Source organism: Hylobates moloch, unplaced genomic scaffold (genome assembly GCF_009828535.3).
Source record: "Hylobates moloch isolate HMO894 unplaced genomic scaffold, HMol_V3 SCAFFOLD_4, whole genome shotgun sequence".
NCBI lineage: Eukaryota > Metazoa > Chordata > Mammalia > Primates > Hylobatidae > Hylobates > Hylobates moloch.
In genome coordinates, this window is record NW_026652279.1 from 109975810 (window position 1) to 109994808 (window position 18999).

At 35.3% G+C, this 18999-nt stretch overlaps 1 protein-coding gene and 1 pseudogene across 3 annotated transcripts in view; one reads left to right on the forward strand and one right to left on the reverse strand.

The window, feature by feature from the left end:
* Positions 1 to 18999, forward strand: part of RB1 (RB transcriptional corepressor 1) — a 162489-nt gene that overhangs the window by 19282 nt on the left and 124208 nt on the right. Inside the window, exon 3 of one of the 3 annotated variants that reach the window (XM_058437874.1) lies at positions 9874 to 11766. The exons of the other annotated variants lie outside the window; for them this stretch is intronic. Coding sequence (XP_058293857.1) covers positions 9874 to 9921 — 48 coding nt within the window. The 3' untranslated portion in view covers positions 9922 to 11766. Of the gene's footprint in view, positions 1 to 9873; positions 11767 to 18999 lie in introns of those variants that run through there. 3 annotated transcript variants of the gene reach the window in all.
* On the reverse strand, positions 4828 to 10584 carry LOC116467264 (PEST proteolytic signal-containing nuclear protein-like; annotated as a pseudogene).

The window sequence follows — 18999 nt, forward strand, 5'->3', positions numbered from 1 at the left end:
GAATAGATATTAATTCTTCTTTAAATATTTGGTAGAATTCATCAGTGGTGCCATCTGGGCCTGGACTTTTCTCTGTGGAAAGTTTCAAAATTACTAATTCAGTCATTTTATTTGTTATAGGTTTATTCAGTTTGTCAGTTTCTTTTTGAATCAGTTTTTATAGTTTATATTTTTCTAGGAATTTGTCTACCTCATCTAAGTTACCTAGTTCATTGGCAAATAATTGTTCATGGTATTGCCATTATAATCCTTTTTATTTCTGTAAGGTTAGTAGTAATTTTTTTATTTCATTCCTGATTTTGGTTAATTTGAGCCTTCTCTCTTTTATCTTGGTCAGTCTAACTAGGAGTTTCTCAATGTTGGTGATTTAAAATTTTTTTCTGGTTTTATTGATTTTTCTTTATTTCTCTATTCTCTAAAAAATTTTAATCAAACAATTTTTCCCTGTTTTTTCACTATCTAATGTTTATACTTAATGTGTGTATTGGATAACTCTATTAAAGTTCATCATCATGTACTTTCATCATGAAATAGCCAGATATATCTTATATATAATTGTACTTTTAGAATTGCTTTTTCTTAAAGGCTTTGACTTCATAAAAGTTTTCACTCTTGGCCAATATTATTTACTACAGTGTGTTTTCTTCTTCATGAGAAACCATGGAAGAAATCTTTGGTCCAAGACCCATTAAGCTTTTCTGGAGAAGCTAACTAATTAATTTAATTTAACCTTATGGATACTATGAATCTTATAATTGTTTGTTACTGTTTTAACTGCCAGCTTTCATGATAGCATGCATTCTGGGGGATATTAACATTTTTCTCATCATTTTTTTCACCTTTCTATATTTTACTTTCACAATTATAAGTAAATAAATAGACTTGTTTTAACATAAATCACACTTTATAGTAATAAAGAGTAGGTCTCTGTTGCTCTCTTTTTTTACTTTAAAATTTTTTATTTTTAATTATTATGGAGACATAATAGGTGGACATATTTACGGGATACATGTGATGTTTTGATACAAGCATATAAAGTGTAATGATCAAATCATGGTAGCTGGAGTATCCATCACTTTAAGCTTTTATCATTTATTTGTGTTAGGAGCATTCCAATTCTAATCTTTTAGTTATTTTGAAATATACAACAAATTATTGTTCACTATAGTCACTGTATTGTGACTATATAGTGTTTCCATAGAACACTAGATCTTGTTCCTTCTATCTAACTGTCTCTTTGTACCCATTAACCAACTCCTCTTTTATCCTCCCATCCCCATTACCCTTCACAGCTTCTGGTAATCATCATTCTACTCTGTCTCCATGAGTTCAATTTTTTTTTTTAAGCTCTTGCATGTAAGTGAGAACATGCGGTACTTGTCCTTCGGTGCCTGGCTTATTTCACTTAACATGATGTTCTCTGGTTCCAAATGACAGGATTTCATTCTATTTTATGGCTGAATAACATTCCATTGTTTATATGTACCACATTTTCTTTATCCATGCATCCATTAATGGGCATTCAGGTTAATTCCATGTCTTGGCTGTTGGGAAAAATGCAGCATTCAATATGGGAATGCAGATATCTCTTTGATACACTGTTTTTATTTCTTTTGGATATATACCCAGTGGTGGGATTGCTGTATCGTATGGTAGTTTTATTTTTATTTTTTTGAGGAACCTCCATAGTATTCTTCTATAGTGGCTCTACTAATTTACATTGCCACAAGCAGTTGTACTTTTTTTTTTTTTTTTACTGTTTTAACATAATTATTTGGAGCTTCATTCATGTTGGCATATGCGTCAACAATTTATTTATTCTCATTACTGAGTAGGATCTCATTGCATGGGATTTGTTTTTTTTTTAAGTTCAGGGGTACATGTGCAGTTTTGTTACATAGGTAAACTTATGTCATGGGGGTTTGTTGTACAGATTATTTCATTGCCCAGGAATGAAGTCTAATACCTACTAGTTGTTTGTCCTAATCTGCTTCCTCTCCCACCCTCCAACCTCTGATAGGTCCCAGTGTGTCTTGTTCCCCTCTGTGTGTCCATGTGTTTTCATTATTTAGCTCCTACTTATAAGTGAGAACATGCAGCATTTGGTTTTCTGTTCCTGCGTTAGTTTGCTAAGGATAATGGCCTCCAGCTCCATCCATGTCCCTGAAAAACATTGCTCTCTTTCTATTCCTAGTTATATCCATAGAAATGACCACTGATAGTTTTTGCTTACTCTGTCCCTCCAGTTTTTCCTTCCTCCAGCATATACATAAGGATTTTAATTTTACCCAGTTGAAGTCTTACTTATCTACACCCTTTAACAAGTCATCATCAGTAATTTTGGAATAGGCGTCAGATTCACATGGTTCAAGATTCAAAAGAAAGAAAAGTATAAACAGTAAAAAGTCTCCTATTCCTTTCCCTAAGCCACCCACTTCTCTTCAGAGGCAACTAATAAAGTTTCTAGTTTTGCATTATTCTACACCTTGCTTTTTTCACTTAGCAGTATATATTGAAGAGCACATCTCCCTCTGTATTTAGCCTAATCCTTTTAGTGGATTTTTTTTTTATTTTTTGGGTATATCATAATTTATTTATGAATTTCATTGTTGAGAGACATTTAGTTTGTTCTTGAATGTGTGATACTACAAACTGTTGCAGTGAATTATCCTTATATATACATTTTCATGCACAAATGAGAGTACTTTTATAGTGTAGATTCCTAGAAGTAGAACTGCTAGGTCAGAAGGTATTCACATTTAAAAATTTTAAATTTGCTCATAGAATGAAGTCTTTGCTCATAGAATAGTCTTTGCTCAAATCTCGCTTTACCAAAGAGGCCTATTGTGACCACTCTGCTTAATACTGTAACCTGCCCCTACTTCTCCCTTGAACTTCTCTATCCATTGCACTCTATTCTTTTTCTAGCATAGTATATGGTTTACCTATTTACACTGCTTTTTGGTTACTGTCTTTTTCCCTCTGCTCCAGGAAACAGGAATGTTTGTTTTGTTCACTAATAATTCACTAGTTAGAATTATTCACTAGTTAGAATACTCTTTGGTGCTTAGTAGGCATTTAGTAAATATTTATTGAATAAATCGAATACATAAGCAAACAGTATCCAAAATTGTCCTCCATAAAAATGCCCAATTTCTTTTTTTTCCTCTGTATCTCAATGAATAAAAAAAAAATGCTGACTTTCTTTACCCACTTATTTTGGATTTTTTTGGTCTTGTTTTTTGTTTGTTTTTGAGTTTGACAAATTTATTGGTATTTTACTAAAGACATTCATCTCAGTCGTTTCTTTCTCCCAGCTTGACCTTAGGTTAATATTTCATTTGGGTCAAGAAAAGAATATGAAAAGAGGTATGTTATTTTAACAAACAGGAAAATGGACAAAAATGGATAGTTTGCCTACATTACAGTGAGTTAAATTCGTGTATCTTGATATAATTAAATCATATAAGAACTAAGAGTTCTATATACATTTCCATTGTTTTACCTGGGGCTTATTCTAAACTTAAATACTGGTGAACAAAGTGTTAGGAATATACACAGGCTGTTTCTCTGAGTTATTACTGACTAAAAGAGCTCAGCAAGCAGTTACCACCAATGAAACAGTCTGAAGCTGCCTCCAAATACAATATTGTAGTAGGAGTTTTCAAGGAAATTTTTATACTGTATTTTTTTTTGTCTGTGACTGTGCTTTTAAAGATGTGTTTAACTGTCACATTAAAAAAAAGTTTGTATACAATACAAAAATACGAAAACACCCTACAATATGCAAATTAACAAAGTATGTGTGGTGAGATTCCAAAAAATGTTTGAAGATGCATTTTCTTTCCTCCTATTTCAGTATCTAAAATGTGCTTTTTGAGAGGCCATTGGTCAATATGTGTACATTTAAAATAAACCATATAATTTTACTAGTAAGAAAGCCAGTAGTTAAGTTCAATTCAAATTGGATTTCACAAGTTAGTAATTTAAATCCTTAGACAAAGTTACAGAAAGTGCATCTTCTTGTTTTCCATCTTCATACAATGTTAAATTTTTTTTTTTTGGTGTTTATACCTTTTAAAAAATAAAAGCAGCCAAATACTTAAGCAATATGTACATTTAAATTTTTGGTGGTGGTTTGTATTTTAAAAGAAACAGTTTTCTTATGATTCACTTCAAGTTCTGATGGAAATGCTTACAGGAACTAGCTAATAAACAAAAAACAAGAGAAGCACATTCAAAATACTGATTTACTTTGGTAGCGAATGGTTTTTCTTTGAAGACTAATGAAGATAGACAAGACCCATTAAGGTGAAGTGGGCTATTTCAAATATTCAACAGTTTACATATAAAAAAGTTATTTTAAGAGCTAAGTGTCTGTATCCACTGATAGCAATGCAACACCTAGTTTATGATGACTTGAAAGAAAACAAATGCCCATAAAGAAAAAAGCTGTATTTTAATTTTATCTAAATATAGTTTCAGTCAATAGTTCAGTATCATTTTCCTCCCAATACAATACTCCCTCTCTCTATAAGGCTGTTCCTGGGAGCCAGACAAGTTTAGGTAACAAGGGAGTTAAGAGAGTAACTGCTTGCAGTTTTAAATAGACAATTAACTTTTTGCTTCCCTCTTAATGTGCTAATAGTTGTGTCTAAAAAAAAGGCAATTCTTAAAAAGGTACCATTTCTGATTTCTTTATTATCTGTAATCTTTGGAAACTAATCACACGAAACTACCAAATTAGCAAATGTCTTGAAATCTGTATATAAAACATAAATTACCTCTAATTTCAAACTCTCATTTATTAGCGTACCACTCAATCTTTTAAAAAGATGAAAAAGAAAAAAAAAGCTGCTCCAAAGATAGTCTTACACCATTCTTAAAAAAAGGAAACTGTTCTTTTTAACTTTATACCCACCCACACCCCAATTTCAACACATCATTTAATTAACGAAGATGAGATTTTATATTCCGCTCCTATAGCTTCTGGTTATCGAAAACCCATGCTTTCCTTTATCGAAGGAGTTTGGTCCAGCTGATGTTGGTGTATCCCTTGCAATATTCTTCATCCTCATCTTTGCTTCTGGAGGACTTTCCTCTGGTTCACTGTCTTCATCTTCATTAAAAGCTGCTGCTACTGAAAGAGTTTTTGGAGCAAGAGTTGGAACAGTTTCTTTAGGCTTACTTGATCCAAGTTTGATGGATATGGATGATGCTTTCTTTGTTGTCTGACTACCTATGGCAAATCCAAAGTTGGAGATCTTTGCAGGCTTTGTTGGAGGTCTGCAGCTTCTTCTTCAGCTGATCGCTTCTCAGCGCTGCGACTGGAACTTTCCTCTCCATTACTCCAGCAGCTCTAGCTCATTGCGACTTTTCAGGCTTCTCCTCTCCCGCCTTCCCGTCAGCCATTTTCCCCGCCGCCTTGTTTTTTTAAGATTTTAGAAATCTTTCTAATACAAGTTGGGATATAAATAATTAGATATAGAAAATAGCTACAAAGTATTTCTTTTAACTTTCCCCACCTCCAGCTCCCAACAGTCAAGAGTCAAGCCCTAAGTTTTGTCCTTTCTCTCAGAAGTAGATACAAGAAGGATACATCAAACATTGCTATAACACCTCTCTCATAGGATTCAAATCAGTGTGGAGATTATTATAGGCTCCAGATGAGTTAGGATATCTTTAAGTCTCAATTTAATAAAACTAATTGTTTTCCTGTGCTTTAAATATCTCTACATTCTATATAAATATACTATAGATCTAACAGATGTCTTGAAATAGATGGCTATAATGTCAGGGAAGTATTTTTTTCCTTATTTATATACATTATAACTTTCCTTATTTATGTACATTATAATTTTAAAGGCCTGATAGTCATAATTATTGATGTTCAGATTGGTAGTTATTTCTGTCTCTTATGTATTCAACTATAAACATTTAGTCAAGTTTATGAGACCTAGATATTTAGCAGAGTTTGGGAGTAAATTATTTTATCAAACAAAGAATATAAAATAAACATTTCTATTTATGTTCCTGTTTTAATTTACCTCATTTATATGCATCTTGATATTGCATTTTCATATTCTAAAAACTATTTTTAAAGACAGGTTGATTCAGAATTACAGTATACTTGAAAATCATCAGGTACCCATTATTAGTTTTCACCCACATTGAATCTGTGTTTCAGGAACTGTCTACCAAACTTTGTTTATTAAGTAATTATTTTCCCTAGTTTTATTCAAGATATACAAAGCTGCCAACTAGTGCTTTTCATCAGCATCAGGTAAATTGTGTTACTATACTGCGTTGAATTTTAGCAAAGGTAAAGTATTTGCTATTTTAGTTATTATAGCTTTATTGAAAGCAAACATATAGGTTTTTTAAAGTATTGGAAAATTTGCCAGATTATCATTATATGACTTGGAACCCTAGAAACTCCCAGACCACGAGACTTAATGGTTAATGATCTCTTTCAGTTCTCTTTCAACTTGGAATTCTCTTATTCCAATGCCAACTCATTGCTCTTTTGGAAAGACCCATTCTTTCCTCTGTTGTCTTGGTACCTCCTCAGGACATATTCCCCAAAATGGAAATTTCAGTTTAAGATAATTTTCAGCATTGTTTAGAATAAGAATGGTTAGACAGCTGATGTCAGCAAGATGGTGGAATAGTAGCGCTGTCCTTCAGAAACACCAATTTTGACAACTACCGTGGAAAGAATGCCTTTATACTTGAGCATACATGGAATATTCTCCAGGATCAATCATATTTCAGGCCATAAAACAAGTATTAATATATTTAAGAAGATTGAGATAATATCAAGCATCTTTTCTGACCATAATGGCATAAAACTAGAAAGCAAAAATAACAGGAAAACTGGGAAATACACAAATATGTTAAAATTAAACATGTTCCTGAACAACCAGTGGTCAAATAAGAAATCAAAATGAAAATTAAAAAAATATATGTGATACAAATGAAAATGGAAACAGCACATCAAGATTTGTGGAATGCAGCAAAACAGTTCTAAAAGGAGATTTTATAGTGATAAACACCAACATGAAGGAAACAGTAGGACCTCAGATAAGTAACCTAACTTTTCATCTCTCAGAACTAGGTAGAAAAAGAACAAATAAACCCAAAGTTAATAGAAGGAGGGGGATAAGAAAGATCGCAGCAGAAATAAATGAAAGACTCAAAAAGCAATAGAAAAGAGCAACAAAATGAAGAGTTGTTTTTTTGAAAAGATAAACAAAATTGATAAACTTTTAGCTAGAATAAGAAAAAAAGGAGATTCAAATAAATAAAGTCAGGAATGAAAGAGGAGACATTATGACTGATACCACAGAAATACAAAGAATCTTGAGAATACTTTGAACAAATTATATACTAACAAATTGGATGACCTAAAAGAGACAGATTTTTTGCCACATGCTACCTGCTAAGACTGAATTATGAAGAAATAGAAAATCTGAATGACCAATAAAAAATAAGGAGACTGAATCAGTAATCAAAAATCTACCAATAGAGAAAAGCCTCAGGAACTGATGGCTTCACTGGTGAATTCTACCAGACATTTGAAGAAGAATAGCAATCCTTATCAAACTTTTTCAAAAATTTGAATAGGAGGAAACACTTCCAAACTCATTTAACAAGGCTAGCATTACCTTGATACCAAAGTCAGGCAAGGGTATCACAAGAAAAGAAAATTATAGGTTAATATCCCTAATGAACATATGTGCAAAAATCATCAACAAAATATTAGCAACAGCACATTAAAGGGATCATACATCATGATGAAATTGGATTTATCTCTGGGATGCAAGGATGGTTCAACATATGCAAATCTAGAAATATACCACTTCAACAGAATGAAGGACAAATTATATGATCATCTTAATAGATCCAGAAAAAGTGTTTGACAAAATTTAACATTCTTTCATGACGAAAACTCTCAACAAGTTAGGTATAAAAGGAATGTACCTCAACACAAAAAATGTTATATGTGATAAGCCCACAGCTAACATTATATTCAATGGGGAAAACCTAAAATCTTTTCCTTTAAGATCAGGATCAAGACAAGGATACTCACTTTGTCCCTTGCATTCAACATAGTACTGGAAATCTAGCCAGAGATATTAGGCAAGAAAAAGAAATAAAAGACATCTGCTACAGTTTGAATGTCTTCCCCCTCTAAAACTCATGTTGAAACTTAATTCCCAATATGGTAGTATTAAAGAGGGGGCCTTTAAGAGGTGATTGAGTCCTGAGGTCTCTGCCTTTATGAATGGATCAATCTATTCATGGATTAACTGGTTTTCATGAGAGTGGCATCAGTGGATTTATCCCAAGCTAACATCTTAGCATGCTCAGTTCTCTCACCATGCGATACCCTGCACCACCTCAGGACTCTGAGGACTCATAGCTATTATTCAAAAAGTCAGAAGATAACAGATGTTAGAGAGGATGTGGAGAAAAGGGAACTATTTTTCAGTGTTAGTGGAAATGTAAATTGGTACGTCTTTTATGGAAAACAGTATGGAAGCTCCTCAAAAAATTAAAACTAAAACTACCACATGATTCAGCAATCCTACCTTTTGGTATATATCCACAGGAATGAAGTCAGTATGTTGAAGAGATACATACACTCCCATGTTCGTTGCAGCATTATTCACAGTCACAAAGATATGGAAACAACCTAAGTGTCTGTCATTTAATGTATAGATAAAATGTGGTACAGATGATTTTAAACTATTGATTGGGTTATATCCTGATAAACCCATTGTAAGTCAAAAATATCTTAAGTTAAAATTGCATTAAGATCATGACAAACCCAGTTGAAAAATCGCAAATTGAACCATCGTAAGTCAAGGACTATCTGTTATATATATTGGAATTTTATTCAGCCTTAAAAAGGTAGGAAATCCTGCCATTTGCAACAACACGGATGAACCCGAAGGACATTGTGTTGTATTAGTCAGACACAGAAAGACAAATACTGCATGATCTCATTTACATGTAGATTCTTTAAAAAGTCAAATACATACAAACAGTAAAAAGGTGGTTAGCAGGGGTGGGGAGCCTGGGGAGAATGTGGAGATGTTTGTCAAAGGGTACAAACTTTCAGTTATAAAATGAATAAGCGTTAGATGTGGCAGCTCACGCCTATAATCCCAGCACGTTTGGAGACCAAGATAGGAGGATTGCTTTAGGCCAGAGTTAGAGACCAACTTGGGCAACATGGGGAGACCCCCATCTCTACCAAAAATTAAAAAAAATTTTGCAGGCGGTGACATGTACTTGTAGTCCCAGCTACTTGAGACTCTGAGATAGGAGGAGTGCTTGTGCACCCAGGAGGTTGAGGCTGCAGTGAGCTATTATTGTGCCTCAGCAATCCAGTCTGGGTGACAGAGTGAGACCCTGTCATGAGACCCTGTCTCAAAAACAAAAACAAAAAAAGTAGTAGTTCTGGACACTTAATTTACAGCATGGTTGATTATAGTTAATAATAATGTTTTGTATTCTTGAAATTCACTAAGAGAAACCGTAAGTATCCTTACCACACACACACAGACAAAATGGTGACTATGTGAAGTGATAGATATGTTAATTAGCTTAATTGTAGTGCAGTAGTCCCCCCTTATCCTCAGAGGGTATGTTTCAAGACCTTCAATAGATGCTTGAATCCACAGATAGTACTGAACCCTATATATACTATGTTTTTTCTTATCCTGTACATATATACCTGTATTAAAGTTTAATTTGTAAATTAGCCATAGTAAGAGATTAGTAACAATGACTAAGAAAATAGAACAATTATGACAAGATACTGTAATAAAAATATGTGAATGTAGTCTGCTTCTCTCAAAATAGGTACTCTGCTCACCTGTTTTCAAACCATGGTTGACCATGGAAAACTGAAACTGTGGAAAGTGAAACTGTGGATATGGAAAGACTGATGTAATCACTTCTTATTGTATAGATGTATCAAAATATCACATTGAACACCTTAAATATAAACTTTTTCATTTGTCAATTGTACCTCCATAAAGCTGGAAAAAAATGTCACCTCATTTGTTTGTTGGTGATTTCCTTTTTTGAAACAGCATATGTGATATTTGGTAAAAGGAGTTGATATTGTTAATCCATATAATTGGATCTGAGTTGTAGGAATTAATCTGCTTACTCAATGGTTTTCAACTTTGTTTCCAAGAGTAATAGACATCAGTTTTGTAGCTATTTTGCAGAAAAGCTAATTAGTAGCCCTTTGAGTATGGTGGCAGTTTTCTTTCCTATATGGTTTTACCTTTTTGGATGGATCATTTTTGGGCTTTGAGCTCAATAATCTAAGCAGAGAGCTTGACCAGAAACTTAGTTCTAGGTAGGTTATGTGTCATCTGTTCAGAAAATGAGGTCTGTAATGTCATTCTTTGTGTGTGTGTGTGTGTGTGTGTGTGTGTGTGTTACCCTTATTGATACTTACCAGTTGGCTATCAATGTGTGAATGGGAGCTGAAGAAACTATAGTGGAACCAACAGTCTTAACTTACACTTCGGTGGTTCAGTTGCTGCTTGTTTCTCTGAGCATATGGAGAAAAAAAAAGAAAAAGAAAAAGCCACTCTGTAGCTACTGCCACAGCTTTTTTTTTTTTTTTTCCTTTTTAGAACTACGTTAGTGTTAGTGCTGGGCACTACAAGGCTCTTGGGGTAAAGTAGTGAATTAGATACAATATTTCTGCCTTCAGGATGCTTACATATTAGTAGTTGAGATAGGGACAAATGAGCAAGCAAGCAAGTCACAGTTCCGTTAAGAGCTGACATAGGTTTATGAACTGAGTTGCATAGGAGTTTTTCGAATTTAATTTTTCTGACCATATGCTGCATGATCTGTAAGAGTTCTTAAGGGAGGGAGTCCCAGGTGCTCAACTTTTGGGCAGATGGCCAGGTAAATCTGAATTTGCCAGGTACATGTTTTTCTGGGAATAGAATCAACTTTCTTACCCACAAAGGCATTGTGTAACTGGGTGACTGATTCACATGGTGTTCACCGCTGCATGTTGTTTCAAAAATGTGATTGAGTACAAGTAAGGTCAGTTTTTACATTCCTCTTCTTGGCTTTGCCACTCTTGCCTTTTACTTCTGTGCACTTCCAAGAATGTCCTTAACACTAGACTGCTGTAAGCTCATATTATACAGGTGAAATTTTCTGGCGTCTTAGCATGTTATTCCTTTTGTTCCTACGTATCACCTAGGTAAGGAGGAAATCTAGGAGCAAAAGATAAAGGCAGCTCTTCCCCCTATTTCTCTGTAATACTTTCATATTTCATTTAATGTAACCCTACTGCTAATTACTTATTACAGTCTCATGAACTATGTGTAAGGATGTAACTTTTGACCCTGAGGTAGAGCACAAAAGCACGTTTCTTATGGCTTATTTTCATCTTTCATATTTCACAAAGTGCAAGCTAGATAGAATATTATTTTTAACTTTTGAAATTGCAACTTAAATTTATGTTAGTTATGATAGCATGCATAGTAGTAATTTTCTGATATTTCCAAGATGATTTATGTCACCACTTGGTGGAGCTCTTTTATAAGTAAGTGCATTGTTTAAAAAAGCAAGTATAAGTTGTCACTAATTAGGAGTTATCATTAGATTGGCTCAAATGAACTCAACTAAATGATGGTATAATTGGTACTCTCTTCAAGTACTGAGTGTAGATTTTGATTTAAACTGTAATATATGTGATTAAAATTTTGATAAAGATTTTTCTTGAGTATTTCTAATTTTTCTCTCTCCTGCTTTATGTAAATGTAGCACTTTTATTGGCTTTTCTCCTATTTTACAATTGTAGATAATTTAGAAAATGTATGTAGGATTAATAAGGAAAATGAAAACTGTTCGTAATCCTACCATGTAGAGATAATCATGAACATTTTAATATATATTTTCATTTTCTCTTTTTTTGTTTTTTCACAAAATTGGAATCAAAACATGTGCAGAACTTTTTATTCTGCTGTTTTTTCTTAACGTTATATGTTGGGTATTTTTACATATCCTTTTAATATTCCTTGAAACTGTTTTGGGATTTTATATTATTCTATGATATAGCTCTATCACAATATGTTTAACCATTCTGTTTTAAGATTTTTAGGCTCTTCTTACTATTTTTGCTATTATAAATAACTTTTCAAACATCTATTACACTAAATCTTTTTTTAATTTTTAATTTTTGTGGGTACATATCAAGTGTACACATTTATGGGGCACATGAAATGCCCCGATGCAGGCATGCAATTCTGTTACTCTAAATCTTGACTCAACTCTGTTTTTACTTGTTAAATTCTTAGCTATAAAACTGAGGTATTTTAAGGATTTTTATGTACCTTAACAAAATGTCCTTCAATTGACATTATTCTGAGGTTCACCATTTTCAAAATATGTTTGTTGAAAGTACCTTTTTTTTTTTTTTTTTGCAAAGTGCTTGTTCTTTGCCCATTTTTCCCCCCATTTTTTGTTCTTTTTTTGGTGGGGGGTGGAATTGTTTTGGCTAGGTAAGAATTACTTTTCTTCTGTTTCAACAATTTTTAAAGTGCTATCCTGAGTCCTTTTCATAATTTTCAAGAAAACGCGTCAGTTACAGATTTTAGGTTGCAAATTGTTGTTGGAAAAGGAGACCTGGAGCTTAAAAGAGGAATCAGGCTGGAAAGCAGAATGAGATATGAGAATCATCTGTATATGGAGATGATGAGGGCTATAGGAGTGGATGAGAGTGCTGAGGAAAAAAGAGAATGGTGGGAAAAAAGCCCATGGAATTGAGAAACCCCATGAAAAAGTTGTGAGAGGAAAAGAGAAGAGAATGAGGATGTGAGGGCATTTAAAAAAGCTAATGAAAAAAGTGGCATGGAGGTATATTGAAGGAGAAAAATTGCAACAGTGTCAGATGCTGCATAGAGGTCTTTCTGGATGAAACCAAAAAAGGCCATTTGATTTAGAAAGCCAAGATTTTTGCAGACTTAGAGAATAGACTCAGTAAAATAGTATTTGTGTGGTGAGAGGGGTGTGTGTTCAGTGTGTGCGGTGTGTGTGTACTCTGATAGTGCGTATGGTGAGTGTGTGTGGGAATAGTGAGAACAATGAGAGGTGTGTGTATATAGTGAGGGGGAGTATATGTGTAGTGAAGTCAGTAGCTTGATAAGGTCCAGGGATGGAGGGACAAGTATTGTAAGCTTCCCTGTAGACAAAGGGAAACTTTGAGAGAGAGAACTGTTAGAGAAGTTATAAAAGACAGAGAAAGGAATTAATACACTAGGTCTTGAAGGATATGAGAAGCAGTGTGATCTAAAATGGGAGGGAATAGGGGTGGTATTAGAGTTGTTAATTTGAGAATGGGGGAGAATATCCATTTGTCTAGGTCAGAAGGGAAGAGGAATTTATAGATAAACATGCAGAAACATTTTGAGAAAGACCAGAATATATGATGATTAGAAATGATTTGATGTGGGGCCAGGTGTGGTGGCTCATGCCTGTAATCCCAGCACTTTGGGAGGCTGAGGCAGGTGGATCACCTGAGGTCAGGAGTTCGAGACCAGCCTGGCCAACATGGTGAAACCCCATCTCTATTAAAAATGCAAAATTAGCTGGGCATGGTGGGGTGTGCCTGTAATCCCAGCTACTTGGGAGGCTGAGGCAGGAGAATCACTTGAACCTGGGAGGCAGACGTTGCAGTGAGCTAAGATCATGCCACTGCACTCTAGCCTAGGCAACAAGAGCAAAACTCTCTCTCTCAAAAAAAAAGGATTTGATGTGGAGAAGAATATGAGGTTTTTTTTTTAGATAATGTGCATCTTCAGCCTTCCCAATAAAATAGAAATCAAGACCCCTAGTTAAGAGGACAGAACTCTTGATGGGGGCAATGAGATTAAGGATTTTGATAGTGAAAATGTTAAGGACATCAATATAGAAATGTAATAAGAAAAAACCTTTAAATGGAAGACTACTAAATTAAGTGTTAGGAAACGTGGGTTTTGGGTTTGTGACAATTAACTGGTTGTGTTGAGTAAGTCTTAACTCTCTAGTCTTTAATTTTTTTTTTATTATACTTTAAGTTCTAGGGTACATGTGCACAACATGCAGGTTTGTTACATATGTATACATGAGCCATGTTGGTGTGCTGCACCCATTAGCTCGTCATTTACATTAGGTATTTTTCCTAATGCTATCCCTCCCCCTTCCCCCCACCCCATGACAGGCCCCAGTGTGTGATGTTCCCCTTCCTGTGTCCAAGTGTTCTCATTGTTCACTTCCCACCTATGAGTGACAACACGCGGTGTTTGGTTTTTTGTCCTTGCGATAGTTTGCTCAGAATGATGGTTTCCAGCTTCATCCATGTCCCTACAAAGGACATGAACTCATCCTTTTTTACGGCTGCATGGTATTCTATGATGTATATGTGCCACATTTTCTTAATCCAGTCTATCATTGTTGGACATTTGGGTTGGTCCCAAGTCTTTGCTATTGTGAATAGTGCCACAATAAACATATATGTGCATCTGTCTTTATAGCAGCATGATTTATAATCCTTTGGGTATATAACCAGTAATGAGATGGCTGGATCAAATGGTATTTCTAGTTCTAGATCCCTGAGGAATCACCACACTGTCTTCCACAATGGTTGAACTAGTTTACAGTCCCACCAACAGTGTAAAAGCATTCCTATTTCTCCACATCCTCTCCAGCATCTGTTGTTTCCTGACTTTTTAAGGATCGCCATTCTAACTGGCGTGAGATGGTATCTCATTGTGGTTTTGATTTGCATTTCTCTCGTGGCCAGTGATGATGAGCATTTTTTCATGTGTCTGTTGGTTGCATAAATGTCTTCTTTTGAGAAATGTCTGTTCATATCCTTCACCCACTTTTTGATGGGGTTGTTTTTTTCTTGTAAATTTGTTTGTGTTCATTGTAGATTCTGGATATTAGCCCTTTGTCAGATGAGTAGATTGCAAAATTTTTCTCCCATTCTGTAGGTTGCCTGTTCACTCTGATGGTAGTTTCTTTTGCTGTGCAGAAGCTCTTTAGTTTAATAAGATACCATTTGTCAATTTTGGCTTTTGTTGCCATTGCTTTTGGTGTTTTAGTCATTAAGTCCTTGCCCATGCCTTTGGCCTGAATGGTATTGCCTAGGTTTTCTTCTAGGGTTTTTATGGTTTTAGGTCTAACATTTAAGTCTTTAATCCATCTTGAATTACTTTTTGTATAAGGTGTAAGGAAGGGATCCAGTTTCAGCTTTCTACATATGGCTAGCCAGTTTTCCCAGCACCATTTATTAAATAGGGAATCCTTTCTCCATTTCTTGTTTTTGTCAGGTTTGTCAAAGATCAGATGGTTGTAGATGTGTGGTATTATTTCTGAGGGCTCTGTTCTGTTCCACTGATCTATATCTCTGTTTTGGTACCAGTACCATGCTGTTTTGGTTACTGTAGCCTTGTAGTATAGTTTGAAGTCAGGTAGGGTGATGCCTCCAGCTTTGTTCTTTTGGCTTAGGATTGTCTTGGCAATGCTGGGTCTTTTTTGGTTCCATATGAACTTTAAAGTAGTTTTTTCCAATTCTGTGAAGAAAGTCATGGGTAGCTTGATGGGGATGGCATTGAATCTATAAATTACCTTGGGCAGTATGGCCATTTTCATGATATTGATTCTTCCTATCCATGAGCATGGAATGTTCTTCCATTTATTTGTGTCCTGTTTTATTTCGTTGAGCAGTGGTTTGTAGTTCTCCTTGAAGAGGTCCTTCACATCCCTTGTAAGTTGGATTCCTAGGTATTTTATTCTTTTTGAAGCAATTGTGAATGGGAGTTCACTCATGATTTTGCTCTCTGTTTGTCTGTTATTGGTGTATAGGAATGCTTGTGATATTTACACATTGATTTTGTATCCTGAGACTTCGCTGAAGTTGCTTATCAGCTTAAGGAGATTCTGGGCTGAGATGATAGGGTTTTCTAGATATACAATCATGTCATCTGCAAACAGGGACAATTTGACTTCCTCTTTTACTAATTAAATGCCCTTTATTCCTTTCTCCTGCCTCATTGCCCTAGCCAGAACTTCCAACACTATGTTGAATAGGAGTGGTGAGAGAGGGCATCCCTGTCTTGTGCCAGTTTTCAAAGGGAATACTTCCAGTTTTTGCCCATTCAATATTATATTGGCTGTGGGTTTGTCATAAATAGTTATTATTTTGAGATATGTCCCAGCAATACCTAATTTATTAAGAGTTTTTAGCATGAAGGGCTGTTGAATTTCGTTAAAAGCCTTTTCTGCATCTATTGAGATAATCATGTGGTTTGTCTTTGGTTCTGTTTATATGATGGATTACGTTTATTGTTTTGTGTATGTTGAACCAGCCTTGCATCCTAGGGATGAAGCCCATTTGATCATGGTGGATGAGCTTTTTGATGTGCTGCTGGATTTGGTTTGCCAGTATTTTATTGAGGATTTTTGTATCGATGTTCATCAGGGATATTGGTCTAAAATTCTTTTTTTGTTGTGTCTCTGCCAGTCTTTGGTATCAGGATGATGCTGGCCTCATAAAATGAGTTAGGGAGGATTCCCTCTTTTTCTATCGATTGGAATAGTTTCAGAAGGAATGGTACCAGTTCCTCCTTGTACCTCTGGCAGAATTCAGCTGTTAATCCGTCTGGTCCTGGACTTTTTTTGGTTGGTAGGCTCTTAATTATTGCCTCAATTTCAGAGCCTGTTATTGGTCTGTTCAGGGATTCAACTTCTTCCCAATTTAGTCTTGGGAGGGTGTATGTGTCCAGGAATTTATCCATTTCTTCTAGATTTTCTAGTTTATTTGCACAGAGGTGTTTATAGTATTCTCTGATGGTAGTTTGTATTTCTGTGGGATCGGTGGTGATATCCCCTTTATCACTTTTTATTGCATCTATTTGATTCTTCTCTCTTTTCTTCTTTATTAGTCTTGCTAGTGGTCTATCAATTTTGTTGATCTTTTCAAAAAACCAAGTCCTGGATTCATTGATTTTTTGAAGGGTTTTTTGTGTCTCTATTTCCTTCAGTTCTGCTCTGATCTTAGTTATTTCTAGCCTTCTGCTAGCTTTTGAATGTGTTTGCTCTTGCTTCTCTAGTTGTTTTAATTGTGATGTTAGGGTGCAAATTTTAGATCTTTCCTGCTTTCTCTTGTGGGCATTTAGTGCTATAAAATTCCCTCTACACACTGCTTTACATGTGTCCCAGAGATTTGGGTATGTTGTGTCTTTGTTCTCATTGGTTTCAAAGAACATCTTTATTTCTCCCTTCATTTCATTATGTACCCAGTAGTCATTCAGGAGCAGATTGTTCAGTTTCCATGTAGTTGAGTGGTTTCGAGTGAGTTTCTTAATCCTGAGTTCTAGTTTGATTGCACTGTGGTCTGAGAGACAGTTCGTTATAATTTCTGTTCTTTTACATTTGCTGAGGAGTGCTTTACTTCCAACTATGTGGTCAGTTTTGGAATAAGTGTGATGTGCTGAGAAGAGTGTATATTCAGTTGATTTTGGATGGAGAGTTCTGTAGATGTCTATTAGGTCCACTTGGTGCAGAGCTGAGTTCAATTCCTGGATATCCTTGTTAATGTTCTGTCTTGTTGATCTGTCTAATGTTGACATTGGGGTGTTAAAGTCTCCCATTATTATTGTGTGAGAGTCTAAGTCTCTTTGTAGGTCTCTAAGGACTTCCTTGATGAATCTGGGTGCTCTTGTATTGGGTGCATATATATTTAGGATAGTTAATTCTTCTTGTTAAGTTGATCCCTTTACCATTATGTAATGGCCTTCTTTGTCTCTTTTGATCTTTGTTGGTTTAACGTCTGTTTTATCAGAGACTAGGATTGCAACCCCTGCCTTTTTTTGTTTTCCATTTGCTTGATAGATCTTCCTCCATCCCATTATTTTGAGCCTATGTGTGTCTCTGCACGTGAGGTGGATCTCCTGAATACAGCACACTGATGGGTCTTGACTCTTTATCCAATTTGCCAGTCTATGTCTTTTAATTGGAGCATTTAGCCCATTTACATTTAAGGTTAATATTGTTATGTGTGAATTTGATCCTGTCATTATGATGTTAGCTGGTTATTTTGCTCATTAGTTGATGCAGTTTCTTCCTAGCCTCGATGCCTCAATTTGGCATGTTTTTGCAGTGGCTCGTACCGGTTGTTCCTTTCCATGTTTAGTACTTCCTTCAGGAGCTCTTGTAAGGCAGGCCTGGTGGTGACAAAATCTCTCAGCATTTGTTTATCTGTGAAGGATTTTATTTCTCCTTCACTTATGAAGCTTAGTTTGGCTGGATATGAAATTCTAGGTTGAAAATTCTTTTCTTTAAGAATGTTGAATATCGGCCCCCACTCTCTTCTGGCTTGTAGAGTTTCTGCTGACAGATCCACTGTTAGTCTGATGGGCTTCCCTTTGTGAGTAACCCGACCTTTCTCTCTGGCTGCCCTTAACATGTTTTCCTTCATTTCAACTTTGCTGAATCTGACAATTATGTGTCTTGGAGTTGCTCTTCTGGAGGAGTATCTTTGTGGCATGCTCTGTATTTCCTGAATTTGAATGTTGGCCTGCCTTGCTAGGTTGGGGAAGTTCTCCTGGATAATATCCTGCAGAGTGTTTTCCAACTTGGTTCCATTCTCCCCGTCACTTTCAAGTACACCAATCAGACATAGATTTTGTTCACAGAGTCCCATATTTCTTGGAGGCTTTGTTCATTTCTTTTTACTCTTTTTTCTCTAAACTTCTCTTCTCACTTCATTTCATTCATTTGATCTTCCATCACTGATACCCTTTCTTCCAGTTGATCGAATCAGCTACTGAAGCTTGTCCATTCATCACGTAGTTCTCATGCCATGGTTTTCAGCTCCGTCAGGTCATTTGAGGACTTCTCTACACTAGTTATTCTAGTTGGCCTTTTGTCTAATCTTTTTTCAAGGTTTTTAGCTTCTTTGTG